General features: G+C 48.7%; 1 protein-coding gene across 1 annotated transcript in view; it reads left to right on the plus strand.

The window, feature by feature from the left end:
* The first annotated feature begins 11,971 nt into the window (after positions 1 to 11,971).
* The window catches only part of CHM (CHM Rab escort protein), an 81,425-nt gene continuing 72,158 nt past the window's right edge, over positions 11,972 to 21,238 (plus strand). Inside the window, exon 1 of the mRNA XM_040442438.1 lies at positions 11,972 to 12,052. Within this exon, the coding sequence (XP_040298372.1) occupies positions 12,004 to 12,052 (49 nt within the window). The 5' untranslated portion in view covers positions 11,972 to 12,003. The remainder of the gene's footprint in view (positions 12,053 to 21,238) is intronic.

The following is a 21,238-nucleotide window of genomic DNA, read 5'->3' on the forward strand; positions in this document are numbered from 1 at the left end:
ATGTGATACTGTCTGCTGAGCTGTGTATCTAATCCTATCCTGTGTGATACAGTCTGCTGAGCTGTGTATCTAATCCTATGTGATACTGTCTGCTGAGCTGTGTATCTAATCCTATCCTGTATGATACTGCCTGTTGAGCTGTGTATCTAATCTTACCCTGTGTGATACTGCCTGCTGAGCTGTGTATCTAATCCTATCCTGTGTGATACTGTCTGCTGAGCTGTGTATCTAATCCTATCCTGTGTGATACTGTCTGCTGAGCTGTGTATCTAATCCTATCCTGTGTGATACTGTCTGCTGAGCTGTGTATCTAATCCTCTCCTGTGTGATACTGTCTGCTGAGCTGTGTATCTAATCCTATCCTGTGTGATACTGTCTGCTGAGCTGTGTATCTAATCCTCTCCTGTGTGATACGGTCTGCTGAGCTGTGTATCTAATACTATCCTGTGTGATACCGTCTGCTGAGCTGTGTATCTAATCCTGTCCTGTGTGATACAGTCTGCTGAGCTGTGTATCTAATCCTATGTGATACTGTCTGCTTAGCTGTGTATCTAATCCTATCCTGTATGATACTGCCTGTTGAGCTGTGTATCTAATCTTACCCTGTGTGATACTGCCTGCTGAGCTGTGTATCTAATCCTATCCTGTGTGATACTGTCTGCTGAGCTGTGTATCTAATCCTATCCTGTGTGATACTGTCTGCTGAGCTGTGTATCTAATCCTATCCTGTGTGATACTGTCTGCTGAGCTGTGTATCTAATCCTATCCTGTGTGATACTGTCTGCTGAGCTGTGTATCTAATCCTATCCTGTGTGATACTGACTGCTGAGCTGTGTATCTAATCCTATCCTATGTGATACTGTCTGCTGAGCTGTGTATCTAATCCTATCCTGTGTGATACAGTCTGCTGAGCTGTGTATCTAATCCTCTCCTGTGTGATACTGTCTGCTGAGCTGTGTATCTAATCCTATCCTGTGTGATACTGTCTGCTGAGCTGTGTATCTAATCCTCTCCTGTGTGATACGGTCTGCTGAGCTGTGTATCTAATACTATCCTGTGTGATACCGTCTGCTGAGCTGTGTATCTAATCCTGTCCTGTGTGATACAGTCTGCTGAGCTGTGTATCTAATCCTATGTGATACTGTCTGCTTAGCTGTGTATCTAATCCTATCCTGTATGATACTGCCTGTTGAGCTGTGTATCTAATCTTACCCTGTGTGATACTGCCTGCTGAGCTGTGTATCTAATCCTATCCTGTGTGATACTGTCTGCTGAGCTGTGTATCTAATCCTATCCTGTGTGATACTGTCTGCTGAGCTGTGTATCTAATCCTATCCTGTGTGATACTGTCTGCTGAGCTGTGTATCTAATCCTATCCTGTGTGATACTGTCTGCTGTGCTGTGTATCTAATCCTATCATGTGTGATACTGTCTGCTGAGCTGTGTATCTAATCCTATCCTGTGTGATACTGTCTGCTGAGCTGTGTATCTAATCCTATCCTATGTGATACTGTCTGCTGAGCTGTGTATCTAATCCTATCCTGTATGATACTGCCTGCTGAGCTGTGTATCTAATCTTACCCTGTGTGATACTGCCTGCTGAGCTGTGTATCTAATCCTATCCTGTGTGATACTGTTTGCTGAGCTGTGTATCTAATCCTCTCCTGTGTGATACTGTCTGCTGAGCTGTGTATCTCATCCTATCCTGTGTGATACAGTCTGCTGAGCTGTGTATCTAATCCTGTCCTGTGTGATACAGTCGGCTGAGCTGTGTATCTAATCCTATCCTGTGTGATACTGCCTGCTGAGCTGTGTATCTAATCCTATCCTGTGTGATACAGTCTGCTGAGCTATGTATCTAATCCTATACTGTGTGATACTGCCTGCTGAGCTGTGTATCTAATCCTGTCCTGTGTGATACAGTCTGCTGAGCTGTGTATCTAATCCTATCCTGTGTGATACTGACTGCTGAGCTGTGTATCTAATCCTGTCCTGTGTGATACTGTCTGCTGAGCTGTGTATCTAATCCTATCCTGTGTGATACTGCATGCTGAGCTGTGTATCTAATCCTATCCTGTGTGATACTGTCTGCTGAGCTGTGTATCTAATCCTATCCTGTGTGATACTGTCTGCTGAGCTGTGTATCTAATCCTATCCTGTGTGATACTGCATGCTGAGCTGTGTATCTAATCCTATCCTGTGTGATACTGTCTGCTGAGCTGTGTATCTAATCCTATCCTGTGTGATACTGTCTGCTGAGCTGTGTATCTAATCCTATCCTATGTGATACTGTCTGCTGAGCTGTGCATCTAATCCTATCCTGTGTGATACAGTCTGCTGAGCTGTGTATCTAATCCTATGTGATACTGTCTGCTGAGCTGTGTATCTAATCCTATCCTGTATGATACTGCCTGTTGAGCTGTGTATCTAATCTTACCCTGTGTGATACTGCCTGCTGAGCTGTGTATCTAATCCTATCCTGTGTGATACTGTCTGCTGAGCTGTGTATCTAATCCTATCCTGTGTGATACTGTCTGCTGAGCTGTGTATCTAATCCTATCCTGTGTGATACTGCATGCTGAGCTGTGTATCTAATCCTATCCTGTGTGATACTGTCTGCTGAGCTGTGTATCTAATCCTATCCTGTGTGATACTGTCTGCTGAGCTGTGTATCTAATCCTATCCTATGTGATACTGTCTGCTGAGCTGTGCATCTAATCCTATCCTGTGTGATACAGTCTGCTGAGCTGTGTATCTAATCCTATGTGATACTGTCTGCTGAGCTGTGTATCTAATCCTATCCTGTATGATACTGCCTGTTGAGCTGTGTATCTAATCTTACCCTGTGTGATACTGCCTGCTGAGCTGTGTATCTAATCCTATCCTGTGTGATACTGTCTGCTGAGCTGTGTATCTAATCCTATCATGTGTGATACTGTCTGCTGAGCTGTGTATCTAATCCTATCCTGTGTGATACTGTCTGCTGAGCTGTGTATCTAATCCTATCCTGTGTGATACTGTCTGCTGAGCTGTGTATCTAATCCTATCCTGTGTGATACTGTCTGCTGAGCTGTGTATCTAATCCTATCATGTGTGATACTGTCTGCTGAGCTGTGTATCTAATCCTATCCTGTGTGATACTGTCTGCTGAGCTGTGTATCTAATCCTATCCTATGTGATACTGTCTGCTGAGCTGTGTATCTAATCCTATCCTGTATGATACTGCCTGCTGAGCTGTGTATCTAATCTTACCCTGTGTGATACTGCCTGCTGAGCTGTGTATCTAATCCTATCCTGTGTGATACTGTCTGCTGAGCTGTGTATCTAATCCTCTCCTGTGTGATACTGTCTGCTGAGCTGTGTATCTCATCCTATCCTGTGTGATACAGTCTGCTGAGCTGTGTATCTAATCCTGTCCTGTGTGATACAGTCTGCTGAGCTGTGTATCTAATCCTATCCTGTGTGATACTGCCTGCTGAGCTGTGTATCTAATCCTATCCTGTGTGATACAGTCTGCTGAGCTATGTATCTAATCCTATACTGTGTGATACTGCCTGCTGAGCTGTGTATCTAATCCTGTCCTGTGTGATACAGTCTGCTGAGCTGTGTATCTAATCCTATCCTGTGTGATACTGACTGCTGAGCTGTGTATCTAATCCTGTCCTGTGTGATACTGTCTGCTGAGCTGTGTATCTAATCCTCTCCTGTGTGATACTGCCTGCTGAGCTGTGTATCTAATCCTATCATGTGTGATACAGTCTGCTGAGCTGTGTATCTAATCCTATCCTGTGTGATACTGTCTGCTGAGCTGTGTATCTAATCATATCCTGTGTGATACTGTCTGCTGAGCTGTGTATCTAATCCTATCCTGTGTGATACCGTCTGCTGAGCTGTGTATCTAATCCTATCCTGTGTGATACTGACTGCTGAGCTGTGTATCTAATCCTGTCCTGTGTGATACTGTCTGCTGAGCTGTGTATCTAATCCTCTCCTGTGTGATACTGCCTGCTGAGCTGTGTATCTAATCCTATCCTGTGTGATACAGTCTGCTGAGCTGTGTATCTAATCCTGTCCTGTGTGATACAGTCTGCTGAGCTGTGAATCTTATCTTAATCTGTGTGATACAGTCTGCTGAGCTGTGTATCTAATCCTCTCCTGTGTGATACTGCCTGCTGAGCTGTGTATCTAATCCTATCCTGTGTGATACAGTCTGCTGAGCTGTGTATCTAATCCTGTCCTGTGTGATACAGTCTGCTGAGCTGTGTATCTAATCCTGTCCTGTGTGATACTGTCTGCTGAGCTCTGTATCTAATCCTATCCTGTGTGATACTGTCTGCTGAGCTGTGTATCTAATCCTATCCTGTGTGATACTTTCTGCTGAGCTGTGTATCTAATCCTATGATGTGTGATACTGTCTGCTGAGCTGTGTATCTAATCCTATCCTGTGTAATACTGTCTGCTGAGCTGTGTATCTAATCCTCTCCTGTGTGATACTGCCTGCTGAGCTGAGTATCTAATCCTATCCTGTGTGATTCTGTCTGCTGAGCTATGTATCTAATCCTATCCTGTGTGATACAGACTGCTAAGCTGTGTATCTAATCCTATCCTGTGTGATTCTGTCTGCTGAGCTGTGTATCTAATCCTATCCTGTGTGATACTGTCTGCTGAGCTGTGTATCTAATCTTATCCTGTGTGATACAGTCTGCTGAGCTGTGTATCTAATCCTGTCCTGTGTGATACAGTCTGCTGAGCTGTGTATCTAATCCTACAGTGTGTTATACTGCCTGCTGAGCGGTGTATCTAATCCTATCCTGTGTGATACTGTCTGCTGAGCTATGTATCTAATCCTGTCCTGTGTGATACTGTCTGCTGAGCTGTGTATCTAATCCTGTCCTGTGTGATACAGTCTGCTGAGCTGTGTATCTAATCCTCTCCTGTGTGATACTGCCTGCTGAGCTGTGTATCTAATCCTATCCTGTGTGATTCTGTCTGCTGAGCTGTGTATCTAATCCTATCCTGTGTGATACAGTCTGCTGAGCTGTGTATCTAATCCTGTCCTGTGTGATACAGTCTGCTGAGCTGTGTATCTAATCCTATCCTGTGTGATACTGCCTGCTGAGCTGTGCATCTAATCCTGTCCTGTGTGATACAGTCTGCTGAGCTGTGTATCTAATCCTCTCCTGTGTGATACTGCCTGCTGAGCTGTGTATCTAATCCTATCCTGTGTGATTCTGTCTGCTGAGCTATGTATCTAATCCTATCCTGTGTGATACAGTCTGCTGAGCTGTGTATCTAATCATGTCCTGTGTGATACAGTCTGCTGAGCTGTGTATCTAATCCTATCCTGTGTGATACTGTCTGCTGAGCTATGTATCTAATCCTGTCCTGTGTGATACTGTCTGCTGAGCTGTGCATCTAATCCTATGATGTGTGATACTGTCTGCTGAGCTGTGTATCTAATCCTATCCTGTGTGATACTGCCTGCTGAGCTGTGTATCTAATCCTATCCTGTGTGATACTGTCTGCTGAGCTGTGTATCTAATCCTATCCTGTGTGATACTGTCTGCTGAGCCGTGTATCTAATCCTGTCCTGTGTGATACAGTCTGCTGAGCTGTGTATCTAATCCTTTCCTGTGTGATACTGTCTGCTGAGCTGTGTATCTAATCATATCTTGTGTGATACAGTCTGCTGAGCTGTGTATCTAATCCTGTCCTGTGTGATACAGTCTGCTGAGCTGTGTATCTAATCCTGTCCTGTGTGATACTGTCTGCTGAGCTGTGTATCTAATCCTGTCCTGTGTGATACAGTCTGCTGAGCTGTGTATCTAATCCTGTCCTGTGTGATACAGTCTGCTGAGCTGTGTATCTAATCCTGTTCTGTGTGATACAGTCTGCTGAGCTGTGTATCTAATCCTGTCTTGTGTGATACAGTCTGCTGAGCTGTGTATCTAATCCTTTCCTGTGTGATACAGTCTGCTGAGCTGTGCATCTAACCCTGTCCTATGTGATACTGTCTGCTGAGCTGTGTATCTAAGCCTGTCTTGTGTGATACTGTCTTCTGAGCTGTGTATCTCATCCTTTCCTGTGTGATACAGTCTGCTGAGCTGTGTATCTAATCCTATCCTGTGTGATACAGTCTGCTGAGCTGTGTATCTAAGCCTGTCCTGTGTGATACTGACTGCTGAGCTGTGTATCTAATCCTATCCTGTGTGATACTGTCTGCTGAGCTGTGTATCTAATCCTGTCCTGTGTGATTCTGTCTGCTGAGCTGTGTATCTAAGCCTGTCCTGTGTGATACTGACTGCTGAGCTGTGTATCTAATCCTATCCTATGTAATACTGTCTGCTGAGCTGTGTATCTAATCCTATCCTGTGTGATACTGTCTGCTGAGCGGTGTATCTAATCCTATCCTGTCTGATACTGTCTGCTGAGCTGTGTATCTAATCCTATCCTGTGTGATACAGTCTGCTGAGCTGTGTATCTAATCCTGTCCTGTGTGATACTGTCTGCTGAGCTGTGTATCTAATCCTGTCATGTGTGATACTGTCTGCTGAGCTGTGTATCTAATCCTATCCTGTGTGATACAGTCTGCTGAGCTGTGTATCTAATCCTGTCTTGTGTGATACAGTCTGCTGAGCTGTGTATCTAATCCTGTCCTGTGTGATACAGTCTGCTGAGCTGTGTATCTAACCCTGCCATGTGTGATACTGACCGCTGAGCTGTGTATCTAATCCTGTCCTATGTGATACTTTCTGCTGAGCTGTGTATCTAAGCCTGTCTTGTGTGATACTGTCTGCTGAGCTGTGTATCTAAGCCTGTCTTGTGTGATACTGTCTTCTGAGCTGTGTATCTCATCCTATCCTGTGTGATACAGTCTGCTGAGCTGTGTATCTAATCCTATCCTGTGTGATACAGTCTGCTGAGCTGTGTATCTAAGCCTGTCCTGTGTGATACTGCCTGCTGAGCTGTGTATCTAATCCTGTCCTGTGTGATAATGTCTGCTGAGCTGTGTATCTAATCCTATCCTGTGTGATACTGTCTGCTGAGCTGTGTATCTAATCCTATCCTGTGTGATACTGCCTGCTGAGCTGTGTATCTAATCCTATCCTGTGTGATACAGTCTGCTGAGCTGTGTATCTAATCCTATCCTGTGTGATACTGCCTGCTGAGCTGTGTATCTAATCCTATCCTATGTGATACTGTCTGCTGAGCTGTGTATCTAATCCTATCCTGTGTGATACTGCCTGCTGAGCTGTGTATCTAATCCTATCCTGTGTGATACTGTCTGCTGAGCTGTGTATCTAATCCCATCCTGTGTGATACTGTCTGCTGAGCTGTGTATCTAATCCTCTCCTGTGTGATACGGTCTGCTGAGCTGTGTATCTAATACTATCCTGTGTGATACCGTCTGCTGAGCTGTGTATCTAATCCTGTCCTGTGTGATACAGTCTGCTGAGCTGTGTATCTTATCCTATCCTGTGTGATACTGACTGCTGAGCTGTGTATCTAATCCTGTCCTGTGTGATACTGTCTGCTGAGCTGTGTATCTAATACTCTCCAGTGTGATACTGCCTGCTGAGCTGTGTATCTAATCCTATCCTGTGTGATACAGTCTGCTGAGCTATGTATCTAATCCTATACTGTGTGATACTGCCTGCTGAGCTGTGTATCTAATCCTGTCCTGTGTGATACTGTCTGCTGAGCTGTGTATCTAATCCTATCCTGTGTGATACTGACTGCTGAGCTGTGTATCTAATCCTATCCTGTGTGATACTGTCTGCTGAGCTGTGTATCTAATCCTATCCTGTGTGATACTGTCTGCTGAGCTGTGTATCTAATCCTATCCTGTCTGATACTGTCTGCTGAGCTGTGTATCTAATCCTATCCTGTGTGATACTGTCTGCTGATCTGTGTATCTAATCCTCTCCTGTGTGATACTGTCTGCTGAGCTGTGTATCTAATCATATCCTGTGTGATACTGTCTGCTGAGCTGTGTATCTAATCTTATCCTGTGTGATACAGTCTGCTGAGCTGTGTATCTAATCCTGTCCTGTGTGATACAGTCTGCTGAGCTGTGTATCTAATCCTATCCTGTGTGATACTGTCTGCTGAGCTATGTATCTAATCCTGTCCTGTGTGATACTGTCTGCTGAGCTATGTATCTAATCCTGTCCTGTGTGATACTGTCTGCTGAGCTGTGTATCTAATCCTATCCTGTGTGATACTGTCTGCTGAGCTGTGTATCTAATCCTATCCTGTGTGATACTGTCTGCTGAGCTGTGTATCTAATCCTATGATGTGTGATACTGTCTGCTGAGCTGTGTATCTAATCCTATCCTGTGTGATACTGTCTGCTGAGCTGTGTATGTAATCCTCTCCTGTGTGATACTGCCTGCTGAGCTGTGTATCTAATCCTATCCTGTGTGATTCTGTCTGCTGAGCTATGTATCTAATCCTATCCTGTGTGATACAGACTGCTGAGCTGTGTATCTAATCCTATCCTGTGTGATTCTGTCTGCTGAGCTGTGTATCTAATCCTATCCTGTGTGATACTGTCTGCTGAGCTGTGTATCTAATCTTATCCTGTGTGATACAGTCTGCTGAGCTGTGTATCTAATCCTGTCCTGTGTGATACAGTCTGCTGAGCTGTGTATCTAATCCTATCCTATGTGATACTGTCTGCTGAGCTATGTATCTAATCCTGTCCTGTGTGATACTGTCTGCTGAGCTGTGTATCTAATCCTGTCCTGTGTGATACAGTCTGCTGAGCTGTGTATCTAATCCTCTCCTGTGTGATACTGCCTGCTGAGCTGTGTATCTAATCCTATCCTGTTCATTCTGTCTGCTGAGCTATGTATCTAATCCTCTCCTGTGTGATACTGCCTGCTGAGCTGTGTATCTAATCCTCTCCTGTGTGATACAGTATGCTGAGCTGTGTATCTAATCCTATCCTGTGTGATACTGTCTGCTGAGCTGTGTATCTAATCCTATCCTGTGTGATACTGCCTGCTGAGCTGTGTATCTAATCCTATCCTGTGTGATACTGTCTGCTGAGCTGTGTATCTAATCCTATCCTGTGTGATACTGTCTGCTGAGCCGTGTATCTAATCCTGTCCTGTGTGATACAGTCTGCTGAGCTGTGTATCTAATCCTTTCCTGTGTGATACAGTCTGCTGAGCTGTGTATCTAACCCTGTCCTATGTGATACTGTCTGCTGAGCTGTGTATCTAAGCCTGTCTTGTGTGATACAGTCTGCTGAGCTGTGTATCTAAGCCTGTCTTGTGTGATACTGTCTTCTGAGCTGTGTATCTCATCCTATCCTGTGTGATACAGTCTGCTGAGCTGTGTATCTAATCCTATCCTGTGTGATACAGTCTGCTGAGCTGTGTATCTAAGCCTGTCCTATGTGATACTGACTGCTGAGCTGTGTATCTAATCCTATCCTGTGTGATACTGTCTGCTGAGCTGAGTATCTAATCCTGTCCTGTGTGATTCTGTCTGCTGAGCTGTGTATCTAAGCCTGTCCTGTGTGATACTGACTGCTGAGCTGTGTATCTAATCCTATCCTATGTAATACTGTCTGCTGAGCTGTGTATCTAATCCTATCCTGTGTGATACTGTCTGCTGATCTGTGTGGCTAAGCCTGTCTTGTGTGATACTGACTGCTGGGCTGTGTATCTAATCCTGTCCTGTGTGATACTGTCTGCTGAGCTGTGTATCTAATCCTGTCATGTGTGATACTGTCTGCTGAGCTGTGTATCTAATCCTATCCTGTGTGATACTGTCTGCTGAGCTGTGTATCTAATCCTATCCTGTGTGATACTGTCTGCTGAGCTGTGTATCTAATCCTATCCTGTGTGATACTGTCTGCTGAGCTGTGTATCTAATCCTATCCTGTGTGATACTGTCTGCTGAGCTGTGTATCTAATCCTGCCCTGTGTGATACTGTCTGCTGAGCTGTGTATCTAATCCTATCCTGTGTGATACTGTCTGCTGAGCTGTGTATCTAATCCTATCCTGTGTGATACTGTCTGCTGAGCTGTGTATCTAATCCTATCCTGTGTGATACTGTCTGCTGAGCTGTGTATCTAATCCTATCCCGTGTGATAAAGTCTGCTGAGCTGTGTATCTAATCCTGTCCTGTGTGATACTGTCTGCTGAGCTGTGTATGTAATCCTATCCTGTGTGATACTGTCTGCTGAGCTGTGTATCTAATCCTATCATGTGTGATACTGTCTGCTGAGCTGTGTATCTAATCCTGTCCTGTGTGATACTGTCTGCTAAGCTGTGTATCTAATCCTATCCTGTGTGATACTGTCTGCTGAGGTTTGTATCTAATCCTATCCTGTGTGATACTGTCTGCTGAGCTGTGTATCTAATCCTGTCCTGTGTGATACAGTCTGCTGAGCTGTGTATCTAATCCTGTCCTATGTGATACAGTCTGCTGAGCTGTGTATCTAATCCTGTCCTGTGTGATACAGTCTGCTGAGCTGTGTATCTAATCCTATCCTGTGTGATACTGACTGCTGAGCTGTGTATCTAATCCTATCCTGTGTGATACAGTCTGCTGAGCTGTGTATCTAATCCTATCCTGTGTGATACTGTCTGCTGAGCTGTGTATCTAATCCTGTCCTGTGTGATACAGTCTGCTGAGCTGTGTATCTAATCCTGTCCTGTGTGATACAGTCTGCTGAGCTGTGTATCTAATCCTGTCCTGTGTGATACAGTCTGCTGAGCTGTGTATCTAATCCTATCCTGTGTGATACAGTCTGCTGAGCTGTGTATCTAATCCTCTCCTGTGTGATACTGCCTGCTGAGCTGTGTATCTAATCCTGTCCTGTGTGATACTGTCTGCTGAGCTGTGTATCTAATCCTATCCTGTGTGATACTGTCTGCTGAGCTGTGTTTCTAATCCTATCTTGTGTGATACTGCCTGCTGAGCTGTGTATCTAATCCTATCCTGTGTGAAACTGTCTGCTCAGCTGTGTATCTAAGCCTATCCTGTGTGATACTCTCTGCTGAGCTGTGTATCTAAGCCTATCCTGTGTGACACAGTCTGCTGAGCTGTGTATCTAATCCTATCCTGTGTGATACTGTCTGCTGATCTGTGTATCTAATCCTTTCCTGTGTGATACAGTCTGCTGAGCTGTGTATCTAATCCTATCCTGTGTGATACTGTCTGCTCAGCTGTGTATCTAAGCCTATCCTGTGTGATAGTCTGCTGAGCTGTGTATCTAATCCTATCCTGTGTGATACTGCCTGCTGAGCTGTGTATCTAATCCTATCCTGTGTGATAGTGTCTGCTGAACTGTGTATCTAATCCTATCCTGTGTGATACTGTCTGCTGAGCTGTGTATCTAATCCTATCCTGTGTGATACTGTCTGCTGAGCTGTGTATCTAATCCTATCCTGTGTGATACTGTCTGCTGAGCTGTGTATCTAATCCTATCCTGTGTGATACTGTCTGCTGAGCTGTCTATCTAATCCTATCCTGCTTGATACTGTCTGCTGAGCTGTGTATCTAATCCTATCCTGTGTGATACTGTCTGCTCAGCTGTGTATCTAAGCCTATCCTGTGTGATACTGTCTGCTCAGCTGTGTATCTAATCCTATCCTGTGTGATACTGTCTGCTGAGCTGTGTATCTAATCCTCTCCTGTGTGATACTGTCTTTCCTCAATTAGGGACGTTTCCTCTTATTTCCAACAACCAATCAGATTGCTGCTTTTATATTTTCTTCAGCAGTGAAGATGAAAGCAGCGATTTGATTGGTGGCTGTGGGTATCACTTCTCTCCTTTCTCAGCTCTAGTTAGGATCTGTTCTCTAGCACAGATGTGGAGTAGTCCATTATGCGGGTGATGATGGGGGTTATTGTACTCAGTAGTTGCTGTGTTGGTGATCGGGCAGATGCCCACAGTAAAGATGGCCGCCCAGTCATCAGCGTTCTATTTGCCTTCAGTTTTTCCGGGTTGCTCGGTCACATGATCACTTCGCCTCGGCAAGATGGCTGAAGACCTGCCTGCTGAGCTGGATGTGGTGATCCTGGGAACAGGTCGGGACAAATGATGATGTCGTGACATGATGGAGATGTGTTATAGGCTTGTGTGAACCGGCGGGGGGGGGGAGCCAGAGAGTGTGACCCGCTTTGTTAGTAATGCCGGACTGTGTACTGATGATTCATTCATCTGTCTGACGTTTACAGGACCCGGGAATGGGAGGGGTCAGTGGGCGTGTGCATTAAGGGGCCCCAGGAGCCTCAATCATCATGTGCCATAATGTCCTGGCTCTGGGTCCGTTATATAGTGGCCCCCAGGAACCCCATTCATCATGTACAGTAATGTCCTGGCTCTGGGTCCGTTATAGTGGCCCCCATGAACCCCATTCATCATGTACAGTAATGTCCTGGCTCTGGGTCCGTTATATAGTGGCCCCCAGGAGCCCCATTCATCATGTACAGTAATGTCCTGGCTCTGGGTCCGTTGTATAGTGGCCCCCAGGAGCCCCATTCATCATGTACAGTAATGTCCTGGCTCTGGGTCCGTTATATAGTGGCCCCCAGGAACCCCATTCATCATGTACAGTAATGTCCTGGCTCTGGGTCCGTTATATAGTGGCCCCCAGGAACCCCATTCATCACGTACAGTAATGTCCTGGCTCTGGGTCCGTTATATAGTGGCCCCCAGGAACCCCATTCATCATGTACAGTAATGTCCTGGCTCTGGGTCCGTTATATAGTGGCCCCCAGGAACCCCATTCATCATGTACAGTAATGTCCTGGCTCTGGGTCCGTTATATAGTGGCCCCCAGGAGCCCCATTCATCATGTACAGTAATGTCCTGGCTCTGGGTCTGTTATATAGTGGCCCCCAGGAGCCCCATTCATCATGTACAGTAATGTCCTGGCTCTGGGTCTGTTATATAGTGGCCCCCAGGAGCCCCATTCATCATGTACAGTAATGTCCTGGCTCTGGGTCCGTTATATAGTGGCCCCCAGGAGCCCCATTCATCATGTACAGTAATGTCCTGTCTCTGGGTCCGTTATATAGTGGCCCCCGGGAGCCCCACTCATCATGTACAGTAATGTCCTGTCTCTGGGTCCGTTATATAGTGGCCCCCGGGAGCCCCACTCATCATGTACAGTAATGTCCTGGCTCTGGGTCTGTTATATAGTGGCCCCCGGGAGCCCCATTCATCATGTACAGTAATGTCCTGGCTCTGGGTCTGTTATATAGTGGCCCCCAGGAGCCCCATTCATCATGTACAGTAATGTCCTGGCTCTGGGTCCGTTATATAGTGGCCCCCAGGAGCCCCATTCATCATGTACAGTAATGTCCTGGCTCTGGGTCCGTTATATAGTGGCCCCCGGGAGCCCCATTCATCATATACAGTAATGTCCTGGCTCTGGGTCCGTTATATAGTGGCCCCCGGGAGCCCTATTCATCATGTACAGTAATGTCCTGGCTCTGGGTCCGTTATATAGTGGCCCCCGGGAGCCCCATTCATCATGTACAGTAATGTCCTGGCTCTGGGTCCGTTATATAGTGGCCCCCGGGAGCCCCATTCATCATGTACAGTAATGTCCTTGCTCTGGGTCTGTTATATAGTGGCCCCCGGGAGCCCCATTCATCATGTACAGTAATGTCCTGGCTCTGGGTCTGTTATATAGTGGCCCCCGGGAGCCCCATTCATCATGTACAGTAATGTCCTGGCTCTGGGTCCGTTATATAGTGGCCCCCGGGAGCCCTATTCATCATGTACAGTAATGTCCTGGCTCTGGGTCCGTTATATAGTGGCCCCCGGGAGTCCCATTCATCATGTACAGTAATGTCCTGGCTCTGGGTCCGTTATATAGTGGCCCCCAGGAGCCCCATTCATCATGTACAGTAATGTCCTGGCTCTGGGTCCGTTATATAGTGGCCCCCAGGAACCCCATTCATCATGTACAGTAATGTCCTGGCTCTGGGTCCGTTATATAGTGGCCCCCGGGAGCCCCATTCATCATGTACAGTAATGTCCTGGCTCTGGGTCCGTTATATAGTGGCCCCCGGGAGTCCCATTCATCATGTACAGTAATGTCCTGGCTCTGGGTCCGTTATATAGTGGCCCCCAGGAACCCCATTCATCATGTACAGTAATGTCCTGACTCTGGGTCCGTTATATAGTGGCCCCCAGGAACCCCATTCATCATGTACAGTAATGTCCTGGCTCTGGGTCCGTTATATAGTGGCCCCCAGGAGCCCCATTCATCATGTACAGTAATGTCCTGGCTCTGGGTCCGTTATATAGTGGCCCCCAGGAGCCCCATTCATCATGTACAGTAATGTCCTGGCTCTGGGTCTGTTATATAGTGGCCCCCAGGAGCCCCATTCATCATGTACAGTAATGTCCTGGCTCTGGGTCTGTTATATAGTGGCCCCCAGGAGCCCCATTCATCATGTACAGTAATGTCCTGGCTCTGGGTCTGTTATATAGTGGCCCCCAGGAGCCCCATTCATCATGTACAGTAATGTCCTGGCTCTGGGTCTGTTATATAGTGGCCCCCAGGAGCCCCATTCATCATGTACAGTAATGTCCTGGCTCTGGGTCCGCTTCAGTTACCATAATACAACCGCCTGCGTGCGTCATGTACAGATCCGTTTGTATTATGTTTTCTATAGCCATGACGGATCCGTTTTCTATTGTGTCAGAGAAAACGGATCCGTGCCCATTGACTTACATTGTGTGTCAGGTCGGATCCGTCTTGCTCCGCTGCTTGCAGGATTATTGTGTCCGCGATAAGGACGCAGCCATATGGAGCGGAATGCATTCTATATCAGTCAGTTCAGTTTTGTCGCCATTGACAATGAATGGGGACAAACCGGAAGCGTTTTCTATAATGTATCTCAATAGCGGAATTGAAGACGCGCCATCCATAACTTCGGCGTATCCAGTGCCAGTCTGACTGTAAGGAGCCACCTAAGGCGACTTTCACACTGCCGTTTCTATTTTTCCGGTACTGAGATCCGTCATATGGGCTCGATACCGGAAAAAAAACGCTTCCGTTTTGTCCCCATTCATTATCATTGGGGACAAAACTGAACTGAACAGAACGGAGCGCTCCAAAATGCATTCCGTTCCGTTTAGTTGCGTTCCCAGACCGGAGAGCAAACCGCAACATGTTGTATTTTGCTTTCTGTCCTGGGATGCGGAGTAAGATGGCATCACCCACAATGCAAGTCAATGGGGACGGATCCGTTTTCTCTGCCACAATAGAACACGGATCCGTCCCTCATTGACTTCCAATAGAGTTCATGACGGATCCGTCTTGGGTAAGTTACAGATAATACAACCGGATCCATTCATAACATAATGTATTCTCAGATCCCCGCCGGATCCAGTACAAACACTGGTGTGAAAGTCGCCTGCATGAGACCGCCTGCGGCCCCTCACCGTCCCCACATGAAAAAGTCACAGATTGTGGCGCAAATAACCTGCGTCAGAAATGTGCCTAATACAGATGTGTTCCTGGATAGTAAATGACCCCCTTAGTTTTTCCAGGGGGGGGGGGGGACGGCATGTAAATACATAGTTACGGCATGTAAATACATAGTTACTTTTGGTCATTGTACCGTATATACTTTATTCCATTGATCGCCATCTTTTACAGTTGACACGTGGGCGATCCCAGGGTGGCGCGTTGCGATCCCAGGGTGGCGCTCTTTTTCTGCTCCCATTCACTTTTTAATGGCATATTATTTATTCCTTTCTTTATATATATATACTTTTTAATCATGTTACAATAAAAATATATTTTTCCTATTGGTACTATGAGCTCCGTTCTTCTGGTTTTTCGCTTGTTTCACTCGGGAGCTAGTACCGAGTTACATCTACGGGTGTCCTTTGTGGCTACATTGGGTGGACACCGTTTTCCATTCCCCATTTGGACACCTATGGTCTTTTTTGTTTTTCTACGGATGTGACAGGTTCACGTGCGGTACGGAATGGATCACTCAGCGCCGTCCGGGCAGAGGTTCTCCTCTCATTGCTCTTCTCCCAACCAGCAGGACCCACAGTGTTTAACAGCGCTGACATCTCAGCCTAGGAGCAGAGCGATCTGCTGGGGTGATAAACCGAGGCCTCTCAGCTCAGGATTCTGTCCTCTCAGTATAAGACATGTGCTGATAACTGGGATGTCCGTGGACAGGAGGCATCGCACAATCGTCCCACACGACCCGATCTGACTTCTGAGGTTTCATGTGGCTTTTACTTTCAGTCTGGCTTTTATGCCCCTCCCACATTCCGCAGATTGGAGCTAGGTGCTGGAAATAATCTGTAGATCTTACTGACACCTGCTACTTCCTCAGTTTGCAGAATCTTATGGCTTCTTCTTCTGCTGGAATTTCATTGTTGAGCTGTTTCCCCCTAAAGTTCACACGATCAGGATTAGCATATGTCCGCAGCAGAAATCTGAAGCAGAATTTGCGGTGTTCCTAAATCTTGCCGGAATCCTGACTGTGTGAACACGGCCTGACGGATCATGTCAGGAGGAAGGTCCAGGCAGGGCAGTTACAAAGTGTGCGCTGGAGCTGGCACCTGATTATCCATTGCCCTCTTTACCCCTTTAGGATTTCCAACATGTTTGTACGTCTTGTCTATTAGTCTAGTCACATCCAGAGCTGCATTTAAAAACCCATCGCTTGCCTGTTACCGGAGGACAGTGGATTGTCAGAGCAGCTGAAGCTCAGGAGTTGTGTCTGTCGGTGTAGTGTGTGGGTTAGAGGCTTTCACTTTGGCGCGGCCGATCTCCCCTGATACCAGCGATAAGTGTGGATAATAGAGGTCGGGGGGGAAGCTGCACCGCCGTCTAGAAAGGTCACTGGATTCCTTTGCTACCCTTGAAAAATGTGTAAAATTCCATCTGGCCGACAATCCGGGGTCCGGCTCATCAATAACTGGTAATAGTGCATGAGGGAGCCTCGCGCCTCGCGCCTCGTAAAGTAAGATCTATTCCTCCTCCATGGTTGTCAGCCGCCTCCTTATCCCTCACACTCACAGCTTAAGACTTATCTTCATTTCTGCCGCTGATTTTTTATTTGCTGGCGTCCATTGATTTCTATTCTGCGGTGATAAAAATAAATGCAGCGGCCGCAGAGACGATCGGAAAATGTCAGGAACTTTGGAAAGTTTGTTTCTTTCATCTTGTCAGAGGACAGCGTGCATCCATCAGGACGCCTCATTATGTCCATCCACCGGCATAGTCCTTAATCTGCACAGGGTTATCCACCTGGGATCTGCCGGGGAAATGTCTCCCCCTCCACTGCGCCGTCTGTCTCTTTACATTGGACCTGCCGCTGCACCATCTCTGCCTTTACAATGGACCTACCCCACCGCTCCATCTTTCTCCTTACAATAGACAGAGTGCGAGGAGGAGGTCCAGTGTTAGGAGAGAGATGGGGCAGAGTGCGAGGAGGCGGTCCAGTGTTAGGAGAGAGATGGGGCAGAGTGCGAGGAGGAGGTCCAGTGTTAGGAGAGAGATGGGGCAGAGTGCGAGGAGGAGGTCCAGTGTTAGGAGAGAGATGGGGCAGAGTGCGAGGAGGAGGTCCAGTGTTAGGAGAGAGATGGGGCAGAGTGCGAGGAGGAGGTCCAGTGTTAGGAGAGAGATGGGGCAGAGTGCGAGGAGGAGGTCCAGTGTTAGGAGAGAGATGGGGCAGAGTGCGAGGAGGAGGTCCAGTGTTAGGAGAGAGATGGGGCAGAGTGCGAGGAGGACGTCCAGTGTTAGGAGAGAGATGGGGCAGAGTGCGAGGAGGAGGTCCAGTGTTAGGAGAGAGATGGGGCAGAGTGCGAGAAGGACGTCCAGTGTTAGGAGAGAGATGGGGCAGAGTGCGAGGAGGAGGTCCAGTGTTAGGAGAGAGATGGGGCAGAGTGCGAGGAGGGGGTCCAGTGTTAGGAGAGAGATGGGGCAGAGTGCGAGGAGGAGGTCCAGTGTTAGGAGAGAGATGGGGCAGAGTGCGAGGAGGAGGTCCAGTGTTAGGAGAGAGATGAGGCAGAGTGCGAGGAGGAGGTCCAGTGTTAGGAGAGAGATGGGGCAGAGTGCGAGGAGGAGGTCCAGTGTTAGGAGAGAGATGGGGCAGAGTGCGAGGAGGAGGGCCAGTGTTAGGAGAGAGATGGGGCAGAGTGCGAGGAGGAGGTCCAGTGTTAGGAGAGAGATGGGGCAGAGTGCGAGGAGGAGGTCCAGTGTTAGGAGAGAGATGGGGCAGAGTGCGAGGAGGAGGTCCAGTGTTAGGAGAGAGATGGGGCAGAGTGCGAGGAGGAGGTCCAGTGTTAGGAGAGAGATGGGGCAGAGTGCGAGGAGGAGGTCCAGTGTTAGGAGAGAGATGGGGCAGAGTGCGAGGAGGGGGTCCAGTGTTAGGAGAGAGATGGGGCAGAGTGCGAGGAGGAGGTCCAGTGTTAGGATAGAGATGGGGCAGAGTGCGAGGAGGAGGTCCAGTGTTAGGAGAGAGATGGGGCAGAGTGCGAGGAGGAGGTCCAGTGTTAGGAGAGAGATGGGGCAGAGTGCGAGGAGGAGGTCCAGTGTTAGGAGAGAGATGGGGCAGAGTGCGAGGAGGAGGTCCAGTGTTAGGAGAGAGATGGGGCAGAGTGCGAGGAGGAGGTCCAGTGTTAGGAGAGAGATGGGGCAGAGTGCGAGGAGGAGGTCCAGTGTTAGGAGAGAGATGGGGCAGAGTGCGAGGAGGAGGTCCAGTGTTAGGAGAGAAATGGGGCAGAGTGCGAGGAGGAGGTCCAGTGTTAGGAGAGAGATGGGGCAGAGTGCGAGGAGGAGGTCCAGTGTTAGGAGAGAGATGGGGCAGAGTGCGAGGAGGAGGTCCAGTGTTAGGAGAGAGATGGGGCAGAGTGCGAGGAGGAGGTCCAGTGTTAGGAGAGAGATGGGGCAGAGTGCCAGGAGGAGGTCCAGTGTTAGGAGAGAGATGGGGCAGAGTGCGAGGAGGAGGTCCAGTGTTAGGAGAGAGATGGGGCAGAGTGCGAGGAGGAGGTCCAGTGTTAGGAGAGAGATGGGGCAGAGTGTGAGGAGGAGGTCCAGTGTTAGGAGAGAGATGGGGCAGAGTGCGAGGAGGAGGTCCAGTGTAAGGAGAGAGATGGGGCAGAGTGCGAGGAGGAGGTCCAGTGTTAGGAGAGAGATGGGGCAGAGTGCGAGGAGGAGGTCCAGTGTTAGGAGAGAGATGGGGCAGAGTGCGAGGAGGAGGTCCAGTGTTAGGAGAGAGATGGGGCAGAGTGCGAGGAGGAGGTCCAGTGTTAGGAGAGAGATGGGGCAGAGTGCGAGGAGGAGGTCCACTGTTAGGAGAGAGATGAGTCAGCAGGGGAGGAGGAGGTCCAGTGTTAGGAGAGAGATGGGGCAGAGTGCGAGGAGGAGGTCCAGTGTTAGGAGAGAGATGGGGCAGAGTGCGAGGAGGAGGTCCAGTGTTAGGAGAGAGATGGGGCAGAGTGCGAGGAGGAGGTCCAGTGTTAGGAGAGAGATGGGGCAGAGTGCGAGGAGGAGGTCCAGTGTTAGGAGAGAGATGGGGCAGAGTGCGAGGAGGAGGTCCAGTGTTAGGAGAGAGATGGGGCAGAGTGCGAGGAGGAGGTCCAGTGTTAGGAGAGAGATGGGGCAGAGTGCGAGGAGGAGGTCCAGTGTTAGGAGAGAGATGGGGCAGAGTGCGAGGAGGAGGTCCAGTGTTAGGAGAGAGATGGGGCAGAGTGCGAGAAGGAGGTCCAGTGTTAGGAGAGAGATGGGGCAGAGTGCGAGGAGGAGGTCCACTGTTAGGAGAGAGATGGGGCAGAGTGCGAGAAGGAGGTCCAGTGTTAGGAGAGAGATGGGGCAGAGTGCGAGGAGGAGGTCCAGTGTTAGGAGAGAGATGGGGCAGAGTGCGAGGAGGAGGTCCAGTGTTAGGAGAGAGATGGGGCAGAGTGCGAGGAGGAGGTCATCACACTGAACCTCCCCCAATGCCCCATCTCTCTCCTTACAGTGGACCTCCTCCTCCTGCCTCAATGAGCCATCTCTGTCCTCACACTGCACCTCCCCTGCTGTTTTATCTACTTACACTGAACCTCCTCCTTCCACCGCAGCTGCAGTTCTCTCATTACACTGGCACTCCTCCGCTGCTCCATCTCTCTCCTAACACTGGCCCTCCTCCTCGCACTCTGCCCCATCTCTCTCCTAACACTGGGCTTCCTCCTCGCACTCTGCCCCATCTCTCTCCTAACACTGGACCTCCTCCTCGCACTCTGCCCCATCTCTCTCCTAACACTGGACCTCCTCCTCGCACTCTGCCCCATCTCTCTCCTAACACTGGACCTCCTCCTCGCACTCTGCCTCATCTCTCTCCTAACACTGGACCTCCTCCTCGCGCTCTGCCCCATCTCTCTCCTAACACTGGACCTCCTCCTCGCACTCTGCCCCATCTCTCTCCTAACACTGGACCTCCTCCTGGCACTCTGCCCCATCTCTCTCCTAACACTGGACCTCCTCCTCGCACTCTGCCCCATCTCTCTCCTAACACTGGACCTCCTCCTCGCACTCTGCCCCATCTCTCTCCTAACACTGGCCCTCCTCCTCGCACTCTGCCCCATCTCTCTCCTAACACTGGACCTCCTCCTCGCACTCGGCCCCATCTCTCTCCTAACACTGGACCTCCTCCTGGCACTCTGCCCCATCTCTCTCCTAACACTGGACCTCCTCCTCGCACTCTGCCCCATCTCTCTCCTAACACTGGACCTCCTCCTGGCACTCTGCCCCATCTCTCTCCTAACACTGGACCTCCTCCTGGCACTCTGCCCCATCTCTCTCCTAACACTGGACCTCCTCCTCGCACTCTGCCCCATCTCTCTCCTAATACTGGACCTCCTCCTCGCACTCTGCCCCATCTCTCTCCTAACACTGGACCTCCTCCTCGCACTCTGCCCCATCTCTCTCCTAACACTGGACGTCCTCCTGGCACTCTGCCCCATCTCTCTCCTAACACTGGCACTCCTCCTCACACTCTGCCCCATCTCTCTCCTAACACTGGACCTCCTCCTGGCACTCTGCCCCATCTCTCTCCTAACACTGGACCTCCTCCTCGCACTCTGCCCCATCTCTCTCCTAACACTGGCCCTCCTCCTCGCACTCTGCCCCATCTCTCTCCTAACACTGGCACTCCTCCTCACACTCTGCCCCATCTCTCTCCTAACACTGGACCTCCTCCTCGCACTCTGCCCCATCTCTCTCCTAACACTGGCCCTCCTCCTCG

Source organism: Bufo bufo, chromosome 8 (genome assembly GCF_905171765.1).
Source record: "Bufo bufo chromosome 8, aBufBuf1.1, whole genome shotgun sequence".
Classification (NCBI taxonomy): domain Eukaryota; kingdom Metazoa; phylum Chordata; class Amphibia; order Anura; family Bufonidae; genus Bufo; species Bufo bufo.